The following is a 19273-nucleotide window of genomic DNA, read 5'->3' on the forward strand; positions in this document are numbered from 1 at the left end:
TCACTGCATTCCCTCAGCACACTCTACTCTCTCCTCAACACAGCCACTGAAGTTTCTCCTCTTGCAGGGGTGGAAGCTCTACAACTCACCTGCCTTCTTTCTGAAGTCCTTTGGTTCTCAAAGGGACAAAGGCTACCATCAAGTCAGACACACTCCTTCGAAATTACCATTTCCCACTGTTCTTAAAAATAGTGAAACTACTCCACGTTCAAGAATAAATGTTGTTTAGGAAGATAAAACAAACACTACAGAAAAGATCCAGTGAGTAAGGGTAAGCGACACTGCTCTCTTTCCAAGTGGCTATTGTGCAGAAATTTTAGAGTAAGGCAGTATTCTTCACTTTCCATAGCAAGACAAGCTTTTTACAAAAGCAATCACAGTTTAAGTTTTCAGAAAGTTTAAACTACAAAATTTGTAACAGAATAACATGACCTTTTGAGGTAATTTAGAAGAAATGCTCAGCATTAACTTCCTCAAAAGATTATTTTGCAATAAATATTGGTACTTGAGATATGTTTATTAATAAATCAAAGGTTTGGTCTAAACTCCAAGACAGTTGTCCAAGTTTTAAGTGACGACACAGTAACCTTATCACAGAATACATTGTCCCATATTCCGAAGGAATGACAGATGCAGAGATTCCACCGGTAATTAAAAGCACCACTTCAGCAAGTGCATGTTCTCAGCATTGCTCCAGTTATAGTTACAGTGCTAAGAACATTATTCATTTTATAGAATTTTTAATCTTCAGAGACTTCACGTATTTTTTAGTAGGCCAGGATAACATGGCACCTCCAGCAGGACGATCAGCAGTGGATACTGAACCTGGAACACTGAGACTTAAGAAAATGGATAATCAATTGTTTCAAAGCTAAAAGATTGAAAATAGATGAAAAAGCCACATTGAAAGAGTGTCTCTATCTTTTAATCTTACAATTCAGTTAACATTACAATGACTTCTGCATGAAAATTGAAGTTATTGGACAGATTTATTGCTCTTATCAGTCCAACATTACTATTCAATTATGTAAAAACCTATGCCCTAGGAAAAAATATTCAGGGAAGGTAATTTTAAAGTGTCTTTCTGGCAGGCACAACAAAGTAGTAGTGCCTCAAAATTGCCAGTTTCTTGCAAGAGTGCTACGTGACTGTTCAGCTAAAGGCTAAACAGCCTCAAATCAGATTTTTTTTCAAAAGCATGGAATTTTATTCCACTATTTACCAACAAAACTGTAAAGCCAAAAAAGTAAAATTTGAAGTTGCAGGGAAAGTCAGAGCATTCTTCCAAAATGAAATTAATTCAGCTTGAACCTGTACCTCATGTTAATACTGATGAAGTTCTGCTTTGAAGTTCAGGAGAGGCATCTTAAAAATCTGCCCACCACAGAAGATATTCTTTATGGAAATTTACAGAAAATCCCTAAGCAGCTGTATCAAGATGTCTATGAAATAGTAAACTAAAACTGAACAAACTGGTGTAAAGGTACAAGTAGTAAGTATTTTATAGAAATATTAAGAAATTAGATTATATTTTGGATATGTTACAGCTCTTTTAGCCAGTAAGTAAAATTCTGTTAATCTAGACATTATTTTAAGCTTGTACTTTGATATGAAATCATTGAATATTACCCACTGCCAGCTGCAATGTTAAAAAGATCATAGAATCAGAACGGTTTGGGTTGGAAGGGACCTTAAAGATCATCTAGTTCCAACCCCCTGCCATGGCCACGGACACCTTTCCTCTAGACCAGGTAGCTCAAAGCCTCAAGGATCCAAGATACAGGTCTGAACAGGAGACAAAATTTCACATGATGAAAATATCAACCAGGGCAAATCACTGGAGTCACTATTTATGACTTAGTTACATTTATGGGTTTGGAACTAATACAACTATGTTCCCTACTTCTAGTAATTTGGCAAAAAAAGCCAGACAGCTATACAGTATTTCTGATCAATTAAAAGTGTATATTTATGTCTAAAATTAAAATTTAGAAACATTTTCTTTTCACCAACTATTGGATTTCATGTTTAGGATCTCACTTCATTTTGAAGTTACTACTGAGATTCCAAATACTACCACTAAAATAAAAATCTGATTCTGCCTATACTGTAAAAAACAAGATTTTCAAAAGATCAAAAAAGAACAAACATTCTCTCTCTCAACAGGTAATTGCAAGCTATGGCTGATCCCTATAGGAAACATGAATCTAGTTTAGGATTTGTAATTTACACTGCAGATTTCTAGTCACAATAATCAATGGCTTACTATATGCTTAATGAATTTTGTGACCTTTAGGAAAGCATATATGGCTTAACCAATTTCACTGTATTTAATAATTTAAACTTCGGAAGAAAACATTTACTTTGTTCAATAGAAATGAGAATATTTTATCCGCCTGTGATACGTGACATTTTATTTCTTTGACAGGAGATCAGTCTTAATTACAAAGCCATTACTTTTTTTTTGTTTTCATAAAGAAATGTGTTAGAAAGCACCTGCCAGTCATTGGACCAGAGAGGCCAGAAGAACAGAATCAATACTCTTATAAACCATGAATCTTATAAAGCATGATCACTTAATAAAAAATTTAAGACAAAGCACGTCTGTATTCAAATGTAGAAGATACTCAGTTTTTGGAACAGGACACAGGACTCGGACAGTATTAGTAAAATTATGAGTAAAAGCTTATTAGTAAAATTTATAATATCACAGCAGCATACATTTTTAGGTTTTAACTACTGAAGCTTCAAAAGTTGTCTTCTCTATTGCTATACTTAATTATAACAAATTTTTTTTAAAGTGCGAACTAGGTAAAACTGTAATGTCTCTTTTGTCTTCATATACACTGTGAATATTTAGGCAAAAAAATTAAATTAAGATGCAATATGGCTTCTTAGGAAAAAAGCGACAAAAAAAAATTCCACTCCACAAAAGCACTGTCTAAAGAATTGCGTTCAAAAAGACATCACTGTTTTTAAAACTGCAATAAGAAAACAACTCTGAAAAGTACTAGTTTACTAAACAGGCCTTACCTGTTGTCATATGAATTGAAGAGGTGGGTTGTTTTTGCCCTTTAAGGAGCTCCCTGTTTCAGGATACATTATTTATTATGCTTTCAATGGCTGGGAGTATGAGAAAATATCTATGGGAATACACTGAAATTTTCAACTATTTATTTCTCAATTGAAGTCAGTGCTTTGTAGTATTTTCACAACTGACTATGTAGAAGTGCTTCTGTTTGAAAAAGAGGATTACAAATTCCTAATGATGAACAGAAAAGTGCAAGGATCTTAAATTTCTAAAACTTCAGATTCCTAACCACTCAATCATACACACTGCACTTCTTTAGTAAACATCCCTTTGAAAACAAAACCATTTAGAAAAAAAAAAGCAGCGTTGCTTTCAACTGTCAATTTTAATTGAAGACATCGAGATAAATGTAAAAAGAAAAAGAAGAATCTGGGCAAATAAAATTATCTTTTTGCAGAATCGTCAAAAACCACTAGGAATCACAGAATCAACTAGGTTGGAAGAGACCTCTGGGATCACCGAGTCCAGCCTTTGACCTAACACCACCATGTCAACTAGACCATGGCACTAAGTGACACATCTAGTCTTTTCTTAAACACCTCCAGGGATGGTGACTCCACCATCTCCCTGGGTAGCCCATTCCAATGCCTAACAACCCCTTCTGTGAAGAAATTTTTCCTAATGTCTAACCTGAACCTCCCCTGGCGCAGCTTGAGGCTGTGTCCTCTTGTCCTGTCGCTAGGTGCCTGGGAGAAGAGGCCAACCCCCACCCCACTACAACCTCCCTTCAGGTAGTTGTACATATAGTCAGCCCAACACCAAAAAATGGTTAGTAGTCTTACCCCAGGTATAAAGGTAAAGACGTTGTATTTTTGATTTTTTATGGCATTTTTGGGGTATTTTTCTTCACACTTTTCAGGACACCCAAGCCACACTGTGCGAGCCTTCAGTTCTTTCTTTCTTCGGCAAATGTTTATAAGCCAATCAGAACAACTGAAAAGAAAAACAATTGTTTATTTTAAAACTAAACATTTGCTATATGTGATTACTATTTCCAAACCTGGAACCCCAAAGGCAAATACCTAAGAAAAACAGGCTTAAAAATTTTTGCCATGTCTAAATAAACAAGCATGACGTTGACTTGTAATACTTAGGGCAATTACACAGTGCTCAACTCATTCAGACATATATATATATATATATAAACACTTGTACATTCTTTACAGGAAATCCTAATAAAATAATGACAACTTTCACTACACCTTGCCCTGACACAGGTTCAAAAAATTCTAGTTAGTGCAAGTCTGCATTAGAAATGACTAAATTCCCCCCACTGTTAAGTAATGTCATCCATCATACCTTACAGTCCTTTGGCTAAACTCTATCTTGTATTACTGACACTCAAATTATGCTAATGATTGAAGAGGAAATAAAGCTTCTGTTAGATAAAGTTAGAAAAATTTCAACAGCTTTGTATACCATTACCACATAATTTGTAAACCTTAGCTTCCTCCATAAGACTGCCTATAGCAGACATAACAGGGAAGCATACCTAATGCCACAGTCAAATGTTTTCAACCAAAGAAAAAAAAACCCCACCATGTAAATGCAGATCACACAACAGTCTGCAATGGTGAACTTCAGTTCACAGGATGAAAGGAAGAGCATCCTTGCCTAACCGGCTTATCAATTTAGTGAAGAGGGTTTAAACTATGAGCAATGAGAGAGACAAGAATTGCTCACAGCTACCTTTAAACTGCAATTTGGACAAGGACACAGGAATGATGGGACAAGATCACAATGTAGGAGGAACAAAAGGCTGGCAAGTGGAATGATGCCACTGAGGCTCAGCAGACTATTTACTAACAATAGTAAAACAAGAAACAAATATGGATGTAACTCAACTCACATAATATAACCAATGTAATACTTGCTAGGACTATCCACAGGGACATATTATTAATGCAGATGAGTACAGATGGTTTGGAAAGAACTGGTAGCGTGGAAAGAAAAGTGCGTTTGCCATACACTGTATATACTTGTTTTACAATTCCGTATGTTAAAGGAGAATTTCTCTGCATTTTTTAATACGGGGCAGAGGTGCCTTTATCACATTGGGAGTCTGTTTTAGGCAAGTGAATCAGGAAGACTGAGCAGACAGGCCTTCTGTGAGCACCTACTGCAGCTGAAGCACAGTAGCTGGTCACAGTAGATTTCAGCTTCGTCAGCAGGTGATGCTGAAGGAAAGGGACACATGTTTTCTACTGAGGTTTTTGAATATAATGACAATATTTTTGATGCAGAAAAAAAATAACCATTAGGAAGCTCTTATAAATTGTATTCAAACCAACAGAAAGGATTTTGCTGAGAACAGGAGTGGAAAATTATGATCCAGTCACCTCAGCATTGTTTCCTGGATGAATCCTGTAGAGTTAACATATTTGTATGTATTTCTACACACCTGAAAGAAAACAGAAAGTCATAACCAACACTGACATGTCAAGAGCAACCTCTAAAATGGAACTAATTTCCCTCTGAGAAGAACCAGATGCACTGCTGCTTCAGAGTACATGCTCTTTCCTGACTCCTGGGGCTTTGAGCACCCTGATCTAGTGAAAGATGTCCCTGCCCATGCCCAGGTAGGTTGGACTAGATGGTCTTCAAAGGTCTCTTCCAACCCAAATCATTCTATGATTCTATGTCTCTAATAAAACTTAGCTCTCAAGATATTTCTCATAAGGAAAGTAAAGGAACATATCCTTGGAACTGACACAGTTGGTAAAATCATAATTGCAGAGTTGCTTGCTATAAAACCAAAATAATTTCAGTGAAGTTCTACAAAGCTTTATCTAGAACTTACTGGGTAATTATTGAACATTTCATTTTTCAGACAACAAAAATCTAGAAGAGACAGGAGTACATGCAAAGAAAAGATTAGAATTCAAAGCTGTCTTGAGAGATTGGAAAAACTACCTGGAAGAGATAGAACACAGTTAAACAGGCAAAAGCACAACATAGTACGTTTACACAGAAGTAATCAACTACGTAAATACAGAATTGGAAAAGTTAGCAGATGGCAGCTCAGAAGAGAAGGACTCTGTTACTGCATGAGAATGATATACACGTGCAACAAAAGGCATATATCTGGTCAGTGTGGACAGGCATACTGCCAGTAAGGCATGAATGTATTCCTTTTTCTCAATCCAGTGCTAGCAGGGTCTCAGTTGGCTTACAACACCATTTAGACAGAGTTGTTCAGACAAGGCTTAGTGTGCACCTAAGATGGTTTCAAGTATGTAAGAAACAGCTGCAAAGAGGAAAGGGACAATTATTCTCTAGGTCCACCATGGTTAAGTAATGACAGACTTCAACTGTGGCAAATAAATAAGGGGAGAGGGGACAACAGACATTAGGTGATGCTTCTAACGACTAGGGTGGAAAGAAACAGTTAAGGCAGCTGGAACTGCTACCACTGCAGGTCTCTCAGATCTGGTTACATCAGACATAAGCAATAGGTGTAATTCATCCTGTGCAGGCAAGGAATTAACTGGACAACCTCTTAATGTCCTTTCCCATTCTGTTTTTCCACAATTACAGAATCATGGTACACATAAATACGCAGGAAGGAAGCCTGATAGTTAGCTTACATCGTCACAGTTCCACTTCAAATGTTCTTCTCTGTAGCCTATGTTATCCCAGGCCTGTCACAAACTAATATTGCCAAAGAACAAATGGAATTCAAAGTTGCAGCCTCTTTTTAAAGAAAACTAGAAGTTATGCAATAGTAAAATCATTCAAAGCAACATTCACTTTGTTATGGAAATGCCACTACACCAATAGTCACAAGCTGACATTTAAAACACTTGAATTTTAAATTCTGGATTCTTAAGATTTCCTCCCTGAAGCTTTCACTATGGGATGGACATCAATTTGGTTTGATCCCGTAAACACGCATTTTATTTTTGTTACAAATATAAGCCCATTCAGCATTTTTTTCCCATCACTTTTAAATAGTAACAAAGAATTACTCCATCGTAAAAATTCTAACAGTGTTAGTTCAACATTCAAAATTCAGCCCCGTTATTTAGTAACATACAAGTCAGAAAAATCAAGTTACCTTGATCATTACTTAAATTTGTCTTTAAAGCAAAATGAACAGCAGTCTTTCTATGTCATGGTTCCACAATCAGTTTAATGGCTGTGAACCTATCCTGCTGCTGCTGAAATGGCTAGTACCACCCTCCTCCCATAACATAGGTGGGGATTCTTGCCCCTTCCCTTGTGCTGACAGAGCTGCTCATGCAACTGCATGAGTAAACCAGACCCGCAAATCGATCCAGCTGTAAGCTAACACAGAATAAAAAGGGGGACTATTTTCAGTTAGATCCACCCCTGATCTTTAAAAATCTATAAAACTGTAAAAATAGTTGAAACAACACAGGCTACGTGCTTGCAGGAGAAGGTGGAATGATTCCACTCAGTGCCAGCTTGGATTTAAACTTGATAAAACTGCTCATGGAATTAAAGCTTTAAACGTATTAATTTCTAGGGCAGGGGGGTTGAGAGGACAATACAAATGGAAGAGACAGCTTAGCTGTAAGAAGTGTCGAGACAGATCTGTAGCAAAAAAAATTCCAACGAAAATAATTTTTTCTAGGGAAAGTGAACAAGCATGACAGCTTCTGTCTACAAGCCCATAGACAGAAATTTCCTGGCAGCCTTTGAAATCTTGCATTGCTTATATCAGTTTTTGAATTTAAACTGTAAACAGACTGAACATTCGACTAGGCACAGTCTCTTCTGTAGAATAATTTCATCAGACACTGAGAACTTTTCTATTGCTAAAATTAAACATTTGACTAAAGCAGCTGAATTATACTGCCTTCCTTGCCATGGAGTTTCCCTTTCTTGAAATGACTTTTTCCATTACAGATCAATAGAGAAGCTGAAACAGACACCACAATGACCATTAGTTTAGCAAATGCCAGAAAGTACACACACAAGAATGATATCTGACTGGGAAACAACAGTGATACCTTTGATAAAAGGGATTTGTCTGACACAGAGCTAACAACACTCAAGTTCTCAGATGCAAAAAAATCTCAGATGATGGAAATATTACAGGTTATACCCAAATCAATATCGTAATGGTTCAGATGACTTTTACTACCTTAAAAGTAAAAATCAGTTAGATTCTGCCACTTACAGTCTCAGCAGTTATTACTGTTATATCACAGGAAGATCAAGAGGGGGACACGCTGGCCTCAGAAATCCTAATAATTTACATTAATTCAGATTTTTAAGAACAGTGTAGTCTACCCAATATTTTTGAAACTCAGATTATCAATACCCAACACGTACTTAATCTGTTCTCAAACTAACATTCCCCAATACAGAAACTATTTTGTGCAAGGGTATGGACCCTTTCATGGGTTTTTTGTACCCACTAAATTTGTATGAAACAAACACCAGGCGATAATCAGAATAGCATTCTTTTAGCTTCAAATATATATAAAAATATAATGTAAGATGTTGCATGATCAAGACACACTTTAGATATTCCCGAAATCATTAATGTAAAACCACACGTTATGCTAGGGATTTAGTGATTAAAAATCACATTCTTGCTTATCAATTTAAGCATTTATTTCAAATGCCCTTGCCTAGAAAATTCAACACATGATCAGAAAGCTTTTTCTCTTAAGCTAGCTATAAGCCATGTTGCCTATATCAATGCAACAGATTGTATATAGGAAGAAATGAACTAACTGATAAAAGAACTTTAAGGTATATCTATTAATGGTTTTTTACCATCCTGCTTCCTAATATACTGGTTTTTATTTAAAGGAACAATAACCACCGTCTTCCTATTAGTAACTGATGCCATATTAAAAAACAAACCTGGAGTAATTGTTAAATAAGAACCCTTAACTTTTTCATAAATAGAGCGTTATCTCTGCAAGTCAAAAGCTAAAGTAAAAGTCTCAACTGACTCTGCAGCTCTAATAATAAAGGCTTTTTTTTATTCTCTCTTTTCATTACTTTTATCCTACAAGCTTAACTGCCAGTATCTTTCACGAAACAGCATTTTCATCAGAATGGAAAGATAATATAAAAGCTCTATATTGTCTGCAAGGGTCAGCTTGTCCTTATTAGGTTTTAAGTAGCAGAAACTAGTTCTGCAAAGAAAACATACTGTAATTATTGTACTCAACAGGTAGCTTCAGTAATCAGGCCAAAAGCAACACAGTGGTCATGTCATTCTTAAAAGATCAGCATTTTCCCATGCTTCTGCATAACAAATGCGTTGCAGATTAATTGAAAGCGTACAGGCCATCTTAGAGCCCAAATTAATCCGAGCATTTGATATCCCCTTCACTTCATATGGAAATGCCATTCAATGGCACCATTTTCATAGGGACAAAGTGTTTTTTGATAACAAGTGGAATGTAAATCTCATGAGAAAGAAATCAATCCAGCCCAAAGAACTCCAGAGTATTGATCTATGTGCATTATAATTTCACAAGCTTGAAGAGAATTTGTAAGTTAAAGGGGAAATGATTACAGCCACAAAACAGCTGCTATATCACAAAGTTTTCTTTTAACTGTGCTATGAAAGCAAGAAATAAGCAGTTTCTGAAGTTAAAAGTTATATTGGTTGAATTAAGTCTTCAGCGTGTTCAAAATCAAAGACAACATTTGATTGAATTATGATTTTTTTTCTTGCAAATGTAAAAACTTTTTAAAGAGCTGATTTAAATTTGCAGATTTGCAAATAAAGTTCATGCCATTCAGTTCTGATCAACAAGTCTATTGTCTAAATAGAAGTTAAAAGCTGAATAAAGGGTTTTTACAAAATCAATTTTAATGTACAGTGAACTTTGTCAAACCTTCCATATTTTCTCTTGCCAAAAGGGTGAAACTTTTTCAACTAAACAGTAACAGTTTGTGATGCAGCAACAAAAATCTATAGAATATAAAATTCTAAAGCTGCAAAGTAAGAGATGGAAAACTTCCTCTCACAAAAATGAGATTAATCCTAACAATGCAAGACAGACAAAAAAACCCTAGTGGGTATGGGGGGTTTTGTTTGTTTGCAACAAGCAAAGTGATTTTGAACACAAACACAAGACTTTCACTAAAAACCCAAAAGAAATCAGGGGGCCCCCTGAGTTCTGCTCCAGACAAATGTCTAGTCTTTTATTGTGATCATCTTTCTTTCACAGCTTTGAAAAATCTACAATTTAGTTTAAAGCACAAAAGGAAGTTCTGGATGTGGAAGTTGAGATTTCAACTCACCCAGTCTCAGGTATGAGACACTAATTTCCATAAAAACCGAGTAAAATTTTAAATTCTGTTCAACTGAACAGGTTTCAGACTGCTATGCTGTATTTAATCTCACATTACACTTAAAAGAATGCAGTTTGCCTTCTGGAAATAAGTTTCAGTTGTTTGCATAACATGTATAACCCACCATCAACAGACATGAAAATTGCTTTCTCACGTTCCTCTCCATTTCAAGTGTGAAGGCATCAACACCCAAATCTATCCCAAACTGATACTTTACACCACATAAAACCAGCGTAAGTCATTCTACCACACAGTGTAAGTAGTAACTGCAGGTATGACAATACAGTAGCCTCCAAGTTTCCTGTATGATCTTTTGCATGATCCTAGGCAACTTTACGAACTGCAAATAGGCATTTCAAAAACTCTAGTATTCTGTGGTCCCCAGCAAAAATTCACAAAGTTTTAGTATGATGAGAACCCATCAAAAAGAATAACTTCACACTGACTGCACATCCCTTACTTATTAGTAACAAAGCCTCAACAGTGCGCTCAGCCCAGAAGAAACCTCCCTATCACCATGACAGGTATTTACATACTCACTCAGAAGTGCTCACCCAAGCTGAGGTTTTTATCCAGCCTGACTGGACCAGTAGATAAGATACCATGGGATTCACCTTCCTTCCAGCTAATTTTTCCCATCTCATCTAAGCAGGTGTCTGCACCTTTATTGTGGCAGTATCCACTGCCTGCTAATATCCTACTGAAATTTCAAGCTTCTGCTAGGATCTGGTGGTTGTCTTTTTGGTTTTTTGTTTGTTTTTTTCCTTAAATAGAAATTTTATTTTTTCCATGAAAAATGAAAATTATTTGCTATGATGCTCTGTTATAGAAAACACTAACACGATTAAAATGCCTCCAGATATAAATACAAGACTGAATGGACCAAATTCAGTTGAGGAAATCAGCAAAGCAGAAGCCATTCTTCTCTAAGGCCTCTTTCTCAGTGAAGGCTTTTCTTTTACACACCTACGTTAGCAATAAAATGCGTATAAAACTTTGCAAAACAATGAATTCATAATGGAATTTCCTTGCTCTTTGCATTCTCAGAAATCCATCACAGATATCGCTCAAGTATTTTAATTAATAAGTTCTAATAAGTTTTAAAGTTTCTAGGCTTGAGCTCCACTTAAAGGCAAAAAAATCAATTTTAAAAAGCAAGAACATGAAATTTTGCAATCCTCAGCATTAATGACACCTTCCTGTGACATTCTCTTATGATTGTTAATTAGTTCCAACATAAACTCATCTTGCAATTGCCTGCTTCCATCCAAACATGGAAATTCTCTGTCAGGGAAACTACAGGCTGCAGTAGTTTACTGGTCTACCTGTTTTCATGAAAGAGGAATGTAACCACAGTAACTAATACTCACTAATACTTAAAGAGATGAACTCACCTAAAGTATATTGTTTGAAAGGTATCTCAATTTTAAGATACATCCAAAAGATTAACAGCCTCTTTAAAGACTTAAAATTGCTTCCAAAAATCATTTATATTTTGGTAATAAGCGTATACAAACGCTGCTTCTGTAAACTTTGCTACCTACCTCCTTTCTGCTATTTTCCAAACACTTATTCCCTATAATAAAATTAATAATCCATGAGTTTTTGTTAAATCATCAAAGAAAAAAAGAAATCAACACAGATTATATTTTTCTGCAAATAGTAAAGCTGTATAACAGAATTATTTCAAAACTAAAGGTGCACAAATACAGCTTTGCTTAGGTAAAACAGTATCAGGTCTCTTGGAATTACTAAGTGCCATGAAAACCACCTGTGAAAACTTCTGTGTAAATCAGTTCTAAAATCATCTGCCAAAAAAAGCATTCATCATTTAAGTTCACTGCAAATGCTCCACTCCACTTGATTGATTCTCAGATTTTATCATTCAATATAAAAAAAAGCCCCATGATTCTTAATTTTGCTAAAAATTCATTAGAAAGTTCCTATTCCAAGGCAACTGCATACAGCAAGAGTTTGGCACAAAAAGTTTCTAAATAAGAACCAAATCACAAGACGTAACTCACTCCAAGGCCAACCTTTAAAGTTCAAGTGTTAATTAATCATTAGTTAATGAATTTGCTTTTTCTTTTCAGCAACATCAATAAAATTTATATATTGTCAACTTAACACACTAATGCCCTCAAAAGTAAAAGAAAGTTTTAACCCCTCTACCCTGATGTGGTTTTGAGTAGAAGTCAGGACCAGGCTTATATGCCACATTACGGACCTCAGACTAGTACAAGTTTAGAGACTTTTAAAAGAGATCATGTACTCTTTTTTCTTGCAAGTTAATAAAGCAGACAGGAGAAGTAGACAGCAGCAGCTCTTCAGAACTTTTTTTATTAATGGCTGGTAATGTCCTAGTAGGGAAAATGCAGGCAAAAAAATCAAAAGGTGCATGACAAGTAAATCATTGTGTTCCTGTACTCTGCACATATCACACAATGCACAGTTACTATTTACTTAATTAGTTTAATAGCTTAATAAAAAGCACTGGTATGCAACAAACCTAGTGCAAAGGAACTTCCAGCCACCACAGATAAACCATTCTAAGCCTCTTCTTCTCTGAGAAATCCTGGCTCTGGGTAGAGTATGGTAATCGCTCTCATCATTTTCAAAGCCTTCTTCTGACATCATTAGCGGCATTTCATCCAAATGAGAGGACTCATCTTCCACTTGGTACCTGGCAAAATGAAATAAAAACACTAAATAAATAGCCAATACATCATTTTATATTACCAGGAATCTCCTAAAGTAACAAGTTAATTTTTGCCATATGGTATTTTATCAGAGAGGTATTTTCATCTAAACATCTCATGTATTTGTGCTAACACATCAACAAGAAATTCTGATTCGAGTCAAAAATGTGTAATACAGCAAAAAGGCCTGCAATCAATCATTGTCAATCATAGTATAAATTCTTGACTTCAATTTTACATTTCTGGAATGCTTTTTATGCCAAGACAAAACACTGGAATATAAGAAAATTCCCCTAAGTGCATGTATATTAAGTAACTTATTCAGTTCATATTTTTGTACTATTGGGAAGATGATTGAAAGAAACTGCACTATTACTCAGGTTTCCTTTCACAGACTATTAAAAGGACTAATAAGGATATTAATTAGAAGAAAATTTTAAAAGGAATTAAACATTATTGTCAACCAAAGATCATCTACTTGTATGCAATAAACACATGCAATAACCCTAATCAATAAAAATGCACAATACAGAAGACAAAATGGTCAGAAAAGCTGGCTGCACAATTGCTTACAAAATACATGAAAAACGTATCAAACTGAACAGAAACCCAAAAACTTTTAAACATATAAAAATATTACTTGACGCTATTCGTAATGGTAGTTAAGCAGTCTTGATATAGGAACAGCTGATGAAAAAAGTACCTGACCAGAATAAATCAAAATATATTCTGCATATGTATTTTTAAAATTTCTCAAATACTTCACAGTTTGGAAGACTAGCAGACTATCATGAATCCATTCTTTGTGTAATACGTAATTTATCTACCTTGAAATTATTCTTGCACTGGGAATAGTGAAGAGTAATTCCTAGAGCTCAGGGAAAAAAAAAAAAAAAAAACAAGAAAAAGGACTGAGTCACAAATAAATAAGTCTGTTTGGCACAGAATAAGTTTGATTTTTATGAAACTGTATTGTATAGTCATCTCTTATAATGTGCGTCCTGGGACTGTCCCATTTTCTCCACAGCAACCTAAAAATATTCTATATAAAAACAGCAACTAACAAAACCAAAAATCCATTTGCTTTATGTGAGAGAGCAGCTGAAATGTGTGGAGCTCTGCCTGGGGATGGTTGAGTAGCCAACTGAGAGCTTCTGGGTTAGGATTACAGAGAGGACAGGTAAAGGTGACATTATAGTGTCTGCTGCAGACCACCTGAACAGGAAGAACAAGCAGATGAGGCCATTTACAGACAGATAGGAGCAGCCTCACACTTGCAGGCCCTGGTCTTTATGGGGGACTTCCACCAGCCTGGTATCTGCTGGAGGGACAGCACAAAAGGACATAAGCAAACCTGGAGGGTCCTGCAGTGCTTTGACAACAACTTCCTCCTCCAAGGAGCTATAGGAGCCAACAAGGAACGGTGCTCTGCTGGACCTCATACTCACCAAGCAAGGAGGGGCTCCCTGGGGATGTAAAGGTCAAATACAGCCTTGACTGCAGTGACCATGAGATGGTGGAGTTCAGGATCCTGAGAGCAGGGAGGAGGGTGGCAAGCAAGCTCACAACTCTGGACTTCAGGAGAACAGATTTGGCCTTTTCAAGAACTGCTTGGAAGAGTCCCATGGGATAAGGCCTTCGATGGAAGAGGGACCCAAAAAACCTGGTTAGTATTCAAAGATCAGCTCCTCCAAGCTCAAGAGATTTCCATCCCAATGAAGTCGGGCAAAAATGCCAGGAGGTCTGACTGGATGAGCAAGGAGCTCCTGTCCAAACTCAGACACAAAAATGAAGCACACAGAGGGTAGAACTGAAGACAGGTAACCTGGGAGGAATACAAAAACATTGCCCAAACATCCAGGGACAAAGCCAGGAAAGCTATAGCCCAAATGGAATTAAATCTGGCCAGGGATGTCAAAGACAAGAAGTCTGTAAGTACATAAGTGACAAAAGGAATACTAGGGAAAATGTGGACTCATTGCCAAATGAGACAGGGGACCTGGTTACACAGGACATGCAAAAGGCTGAGGTACTGAATGCTGCCTTTGCCCCAGTCTTTACTAGCAAGAGTAGCTTTCAGGCATCACAGGTCTCCGAGAGCTGGGGGAAGAGCTGGAGCAAGGAAGATGAGGATAAGGTCAGGGAACACTTAAGCAAACCATATATATATATATAAGCCTATGGGCCCTGAGGGGATGCACCCATGAGTGCTGAGGGAGCTGGCAGATGTCACTGAAAGGGCACTTTCAATAATCTTTGATCAATCATTGCAACTGGGAGAAGTGACTGAAGAGTGGAGGAAAGCAAATGCCACTCCTGTCTTCAAGAAGGGCAAGAAGTAGGACCCAGATAACTACAGGCCAGTCAGCCTCACTACAGTCCCTAGGAAGGTCATGGAACAGTTCATCCTGGAAACCATTTCCAGGCACATGAAGGACAAGAAAATAATCAGGACTAGTCAGCATGGCTTCACCAACAGGAAGCCATGCTTGACCAACTTGATAAAGATCTATGATGAAATAACTGGCCTAGTAGATGAGGGGAGAGCAGTGGATAGGGTCTGCTTGGACTTCAGTAAGGCCTTTGATACTGTCTCCCATAAAATCCTCATAGACAAGCTGTTGATGCAGGAATCTCAGCAAGGAGAACTGCAACGATGCAGGAGCTGGATGAGCAGACAGTGAAAACTGGCTGAACAGTCAGGCCCAGAGAGTGGCGAGTGTAGTTGGAGGCCAGTAACTAGCAGTTTACCCCAGGGGTCCAGTCTTATTTGACATCTTCGTTAGTGATCTGGATGACGGGGCAGAGCGCACCCTCAGCAAGTTTGCAGATGACACAAAACTGGAAGGAGTGTCTGATAGGCCAGATGGGCCATGCTGCCATCCAGCACAAACTTGACAGGCTGGAGAAATTAGTTGACAGGAAGCTCAGGAAGCTCAGCAAGGAGAAGTGCAAAGTCCTGCACCTGGCAAGGAAAAACCTCACACATCAGTATATGCTGGGGGCCACCCAGCTGGAAAGGAGCTTGGCAGAAAAGAACCTGGGATCCTGGTGGACACCAGGTTGAACATAAGCCAGCCATGTGCCCTTGCCACAAAGAAAGTTATTTGCATTCTGCTCTGTGTTGGGCAACATATGGCCAGCAGGTCAAGGGAGGAGATCCTTCCCCTCTGCTCAGCACTGGTGAGGCCACACACTAGACTCCTGTACTGGAGAACTGGACACGAGAGACATGGACATACTGGAGAGAGTCCAATGAAGGGCCATGAAGAAGATTACGAGACTGAAGCATTTCTCCTATGAGGAAAGGCTGAGAGAGCTGGGACTGTTCAGCCTGGAGAAGACAAGGCATGGGCAGGATCTTATTAATGTCTATAAATACCTGAAGAGAGGCTGCAAAGACGACTGAGTCAGGCTCTCTTCAGTGGAGCCCAGTCACAGGACAAGAGGCAGTGGGCACAAAACTGAAACACAGCAGGTGCCATCTGAACATCAGGAAACATCTTTTTTACCATGAGGATGACTGAGCACTGGCAAGGGTTGTCCAGGGAGGTTGTGGCATCTCCATCCTTGGAGATGTTTAAAAGCTGTCTGGACATGATCCTGAGCAACCCTCTCTAGGTGGCCCTGCTTGAACAGGGTGTGAGGTTCTGCTGACACAGAACAGCACCCTGAGCAGTATTCAGTCCAAAATCTTGATAGACAAACCCAATATTTTAAAAAGAAAGTAACATTACAAACACCAGGACTAAGCATGAAAAAGTACCGTCATTGGATTTGCATTTTCTCAACTTATTGTATATTTAATACAAAAATCTGAGAACATTTCCTTTTTCCCCTAGATTTTCTATGTTGTGCCATGTTGTACACAGGAACAGATTAAAACAGTTATTACCCTTTTTGGATGCCAGGAAAGGGAGGGGGGGAGGGAGCGATTGTATTGTAGTATTAGATTTCTATTGAAAAGGTACACCACATAATTTACACTGGCTACATGTAATAAATCGGTATCAACACAGTTAAGAAGGAAGATCTAATAAGGAAGGAGAGAAAAAAAACAACCCCAAACCTACTATTGGTTAAACAATCATTAGGTAGACACTTCCTCTTTGGTTTGCAGGTGATGCCCTGCTTTCTGCACCTCCTTTGAATCACTTGGTACGAGACATCATCAATGGATGTTTAACAGTGTGTTCTGACCAGATTAGAAAATAATGCATAACTAGGAATAATAATAAACACACACTCCCCATCCCCCTGGCTGGAAGTCAACTCAGTATTGGAACCTTAAGCATGTTAGACCTTGTGAAGAAAAATTTTCATCTGTTTCCAATGACGCAAAAGCACAACCACACTGCAGAAAACACAACAAAAGTTTCAAACTAAAAAACTGCGCAAATTTGTTAAAAGCTACAAGTTCCCAGAAAGTTAGTTATGTGAAAATATGGCATGGAAAATGCTTTCAGAATTATTACCACAAGTACCCAGGTCAAAAAAAAAAAGCAAGTTTAAAACAAACATGAAAAACTTGATCTTCACAAACAATGTTGTTTGCAAAAAGCTGCATCTGATGTTTAGTTTAATATGGCAATCTCGCAATATGTTTTCCATTCCCATTACTATTAATGGTCACTAAGAAAAAACACTAAACGAAAAATTCTCTTCACAAAACAGAGCAGTTATTACAGGTTAACATGTATATTATACTAAATATACGGATTACTCTCAGACTAGACTCATTTTAACACTAGACAATAAAACCACTGCTTCGAAAAAACTTAAGACATTATGCTAAGACTTCCAGTAAAACAGGCCTGTCTTTAAACAGATTCACATTCAATGCTTTTATAATCTCTCCTGGTTAAATTTGCAAATTACATTATCACAGTTTTAATATAGAGCTTTCCCTTGCATTGTGTTTTGCTTTTAGACATCTAAACAATTAATAGTGTATTTGTAACACCACCCAGTGAAATCACAATCTGCTAGCTGTACTGGAGCATACAGCAAGATATTGCAAAGTAACAGATCCCTTTTACTTCTGTACAAAGTTAACAAGCGCCTGAATCAGAAAATAATATCTTTTAAATACAAAGGTAACACAGCAAACATGGTTAAAGTCTCTCGAGGGAACATGCTAATGCAAGAGAATTACAGGAGAGAGACTTGGCCGAGACACAGAGACATGCGTAATGTTTAAATCTACTCTTGTAAATGTGGCAATATTTGCAGAATACATTGATGTCCTAATAGTAATTTCTTTAAGGTTTTTTTGCCATTATATTATAAACAAATATTTTTTTCCACAATCAGTATCTAGGTTTGCACTTTTCAATATGGAGCTTCACCAAGCAGTGAAGATAATGTGCATAAGCACCATCATGTTTAGTAATCCTGACTTCAAAATACCGCCTCTGAACTGGCAAGCAATTTATTCTGTTTCAAAAGCAATTTTGCTATTGTGTTGGAAAATTGTACTTCAGGATTTAAAAACAATAAGATAATGAATAATGGATTTTTCATAACTAGGATGAGGACAAAAATCTTTATGTCTTTGTTACCTAGGTATTTTTCCGCACTTAATTGCTTCTGCACTTAAGTGCTGATTTTCCTTTAGTGACCAATCAATTAAGTATAATCATAGAAACTTTTATTAAACTAGAGAAGCACTGAAAGCAACATGAATAAAGAAGCCAGAGTGAAGACATCAAAACTCTCAGCATGAGTGCTACTAAATCAGGTATGAAGACAACTATCTTGACAAAATATGGTTTCCTAAGGAAAAAGGAACATCAACACTAAATAACTCAATAAAATCTGACTGCTACTAAGAATATCATTTAACAGATTTAAGTGAAAGGAAACCATGTACAATAAATACTTTTAAATTAAATTCATATAAACATCTGCTGTGAGAATGATGCCTCAAGTAACCTGTACCTACATCATTCCACTTTGATGGCTGTTTGCCCAAGCAGATGCAGCTGTAGGGTTCCATGGGTGCCATAACTGGTAATGGACACCATTTTAATTCATTTAAATTCCTAGACAAACTGGCTGCCCAGGGCTTGGATGGGTGGACTCTTCGATGGGTTAAAAACTGGCTGGATGGCCGAGCCCAGAGAGTGGTGGTGAATGGGGCAAAGTCCAGCTGGCGGTTGGTCACTAGCGGTGTTCCCCAGGGCTCAGTTCT

At 37.3% G+C, this 19273-nt stretch overlaps 1 protein-coding gene across 4 annotated transcripts in view; it reads right to left on the bottom strand.

Moving 5' to 3' along the window:
• Window positions 1-19273, bottom strand: part of ATP9B (ATPase phospholipid transporting 9B (putative)) — a 172366-nt gene that overhangs the window by 142332 nt on the left and 10761 nt on the right. For all 4 annotated transcript variants that reach the window (XR_011047779.1, XM_068395815.1, XM_068395816.1 and 1 more), the window contains exons 2-3: window positions 12891-13064; window positions 3874-4024 (exon numbers count right to left, since the gene is read on the bottom strand). Coding sequence is in view for 3 of the 4 variants with exons in the window: in XM_068395815.1 (XP_068251916.1) it covers window positions 3874-4024; window positions 12891-13064 (325 nt within the window). In the remaining variant the exon portion in view is untranslated. The remainder of the gene's footprint in view (window positions 1-3873; window positions 4025-12890; window positions 13065-19273) is intronic.

Source organism: Nyctibius grandis, chromosome 3 (genome assembly GCF_013368605.1).
Source record: "Nyctibius grandis isolate bNycGra1 chromosome 3, bNycGra1.pri, whole genome shotgun sequence".
In the NCBI taxonomy this organism is placed as follows: Eukaryota; Metazoa; Chordata; class Aves; order Nyctibiiformes; family Nyctibiidae; genus Nyctibius; species Nyctibius grandis.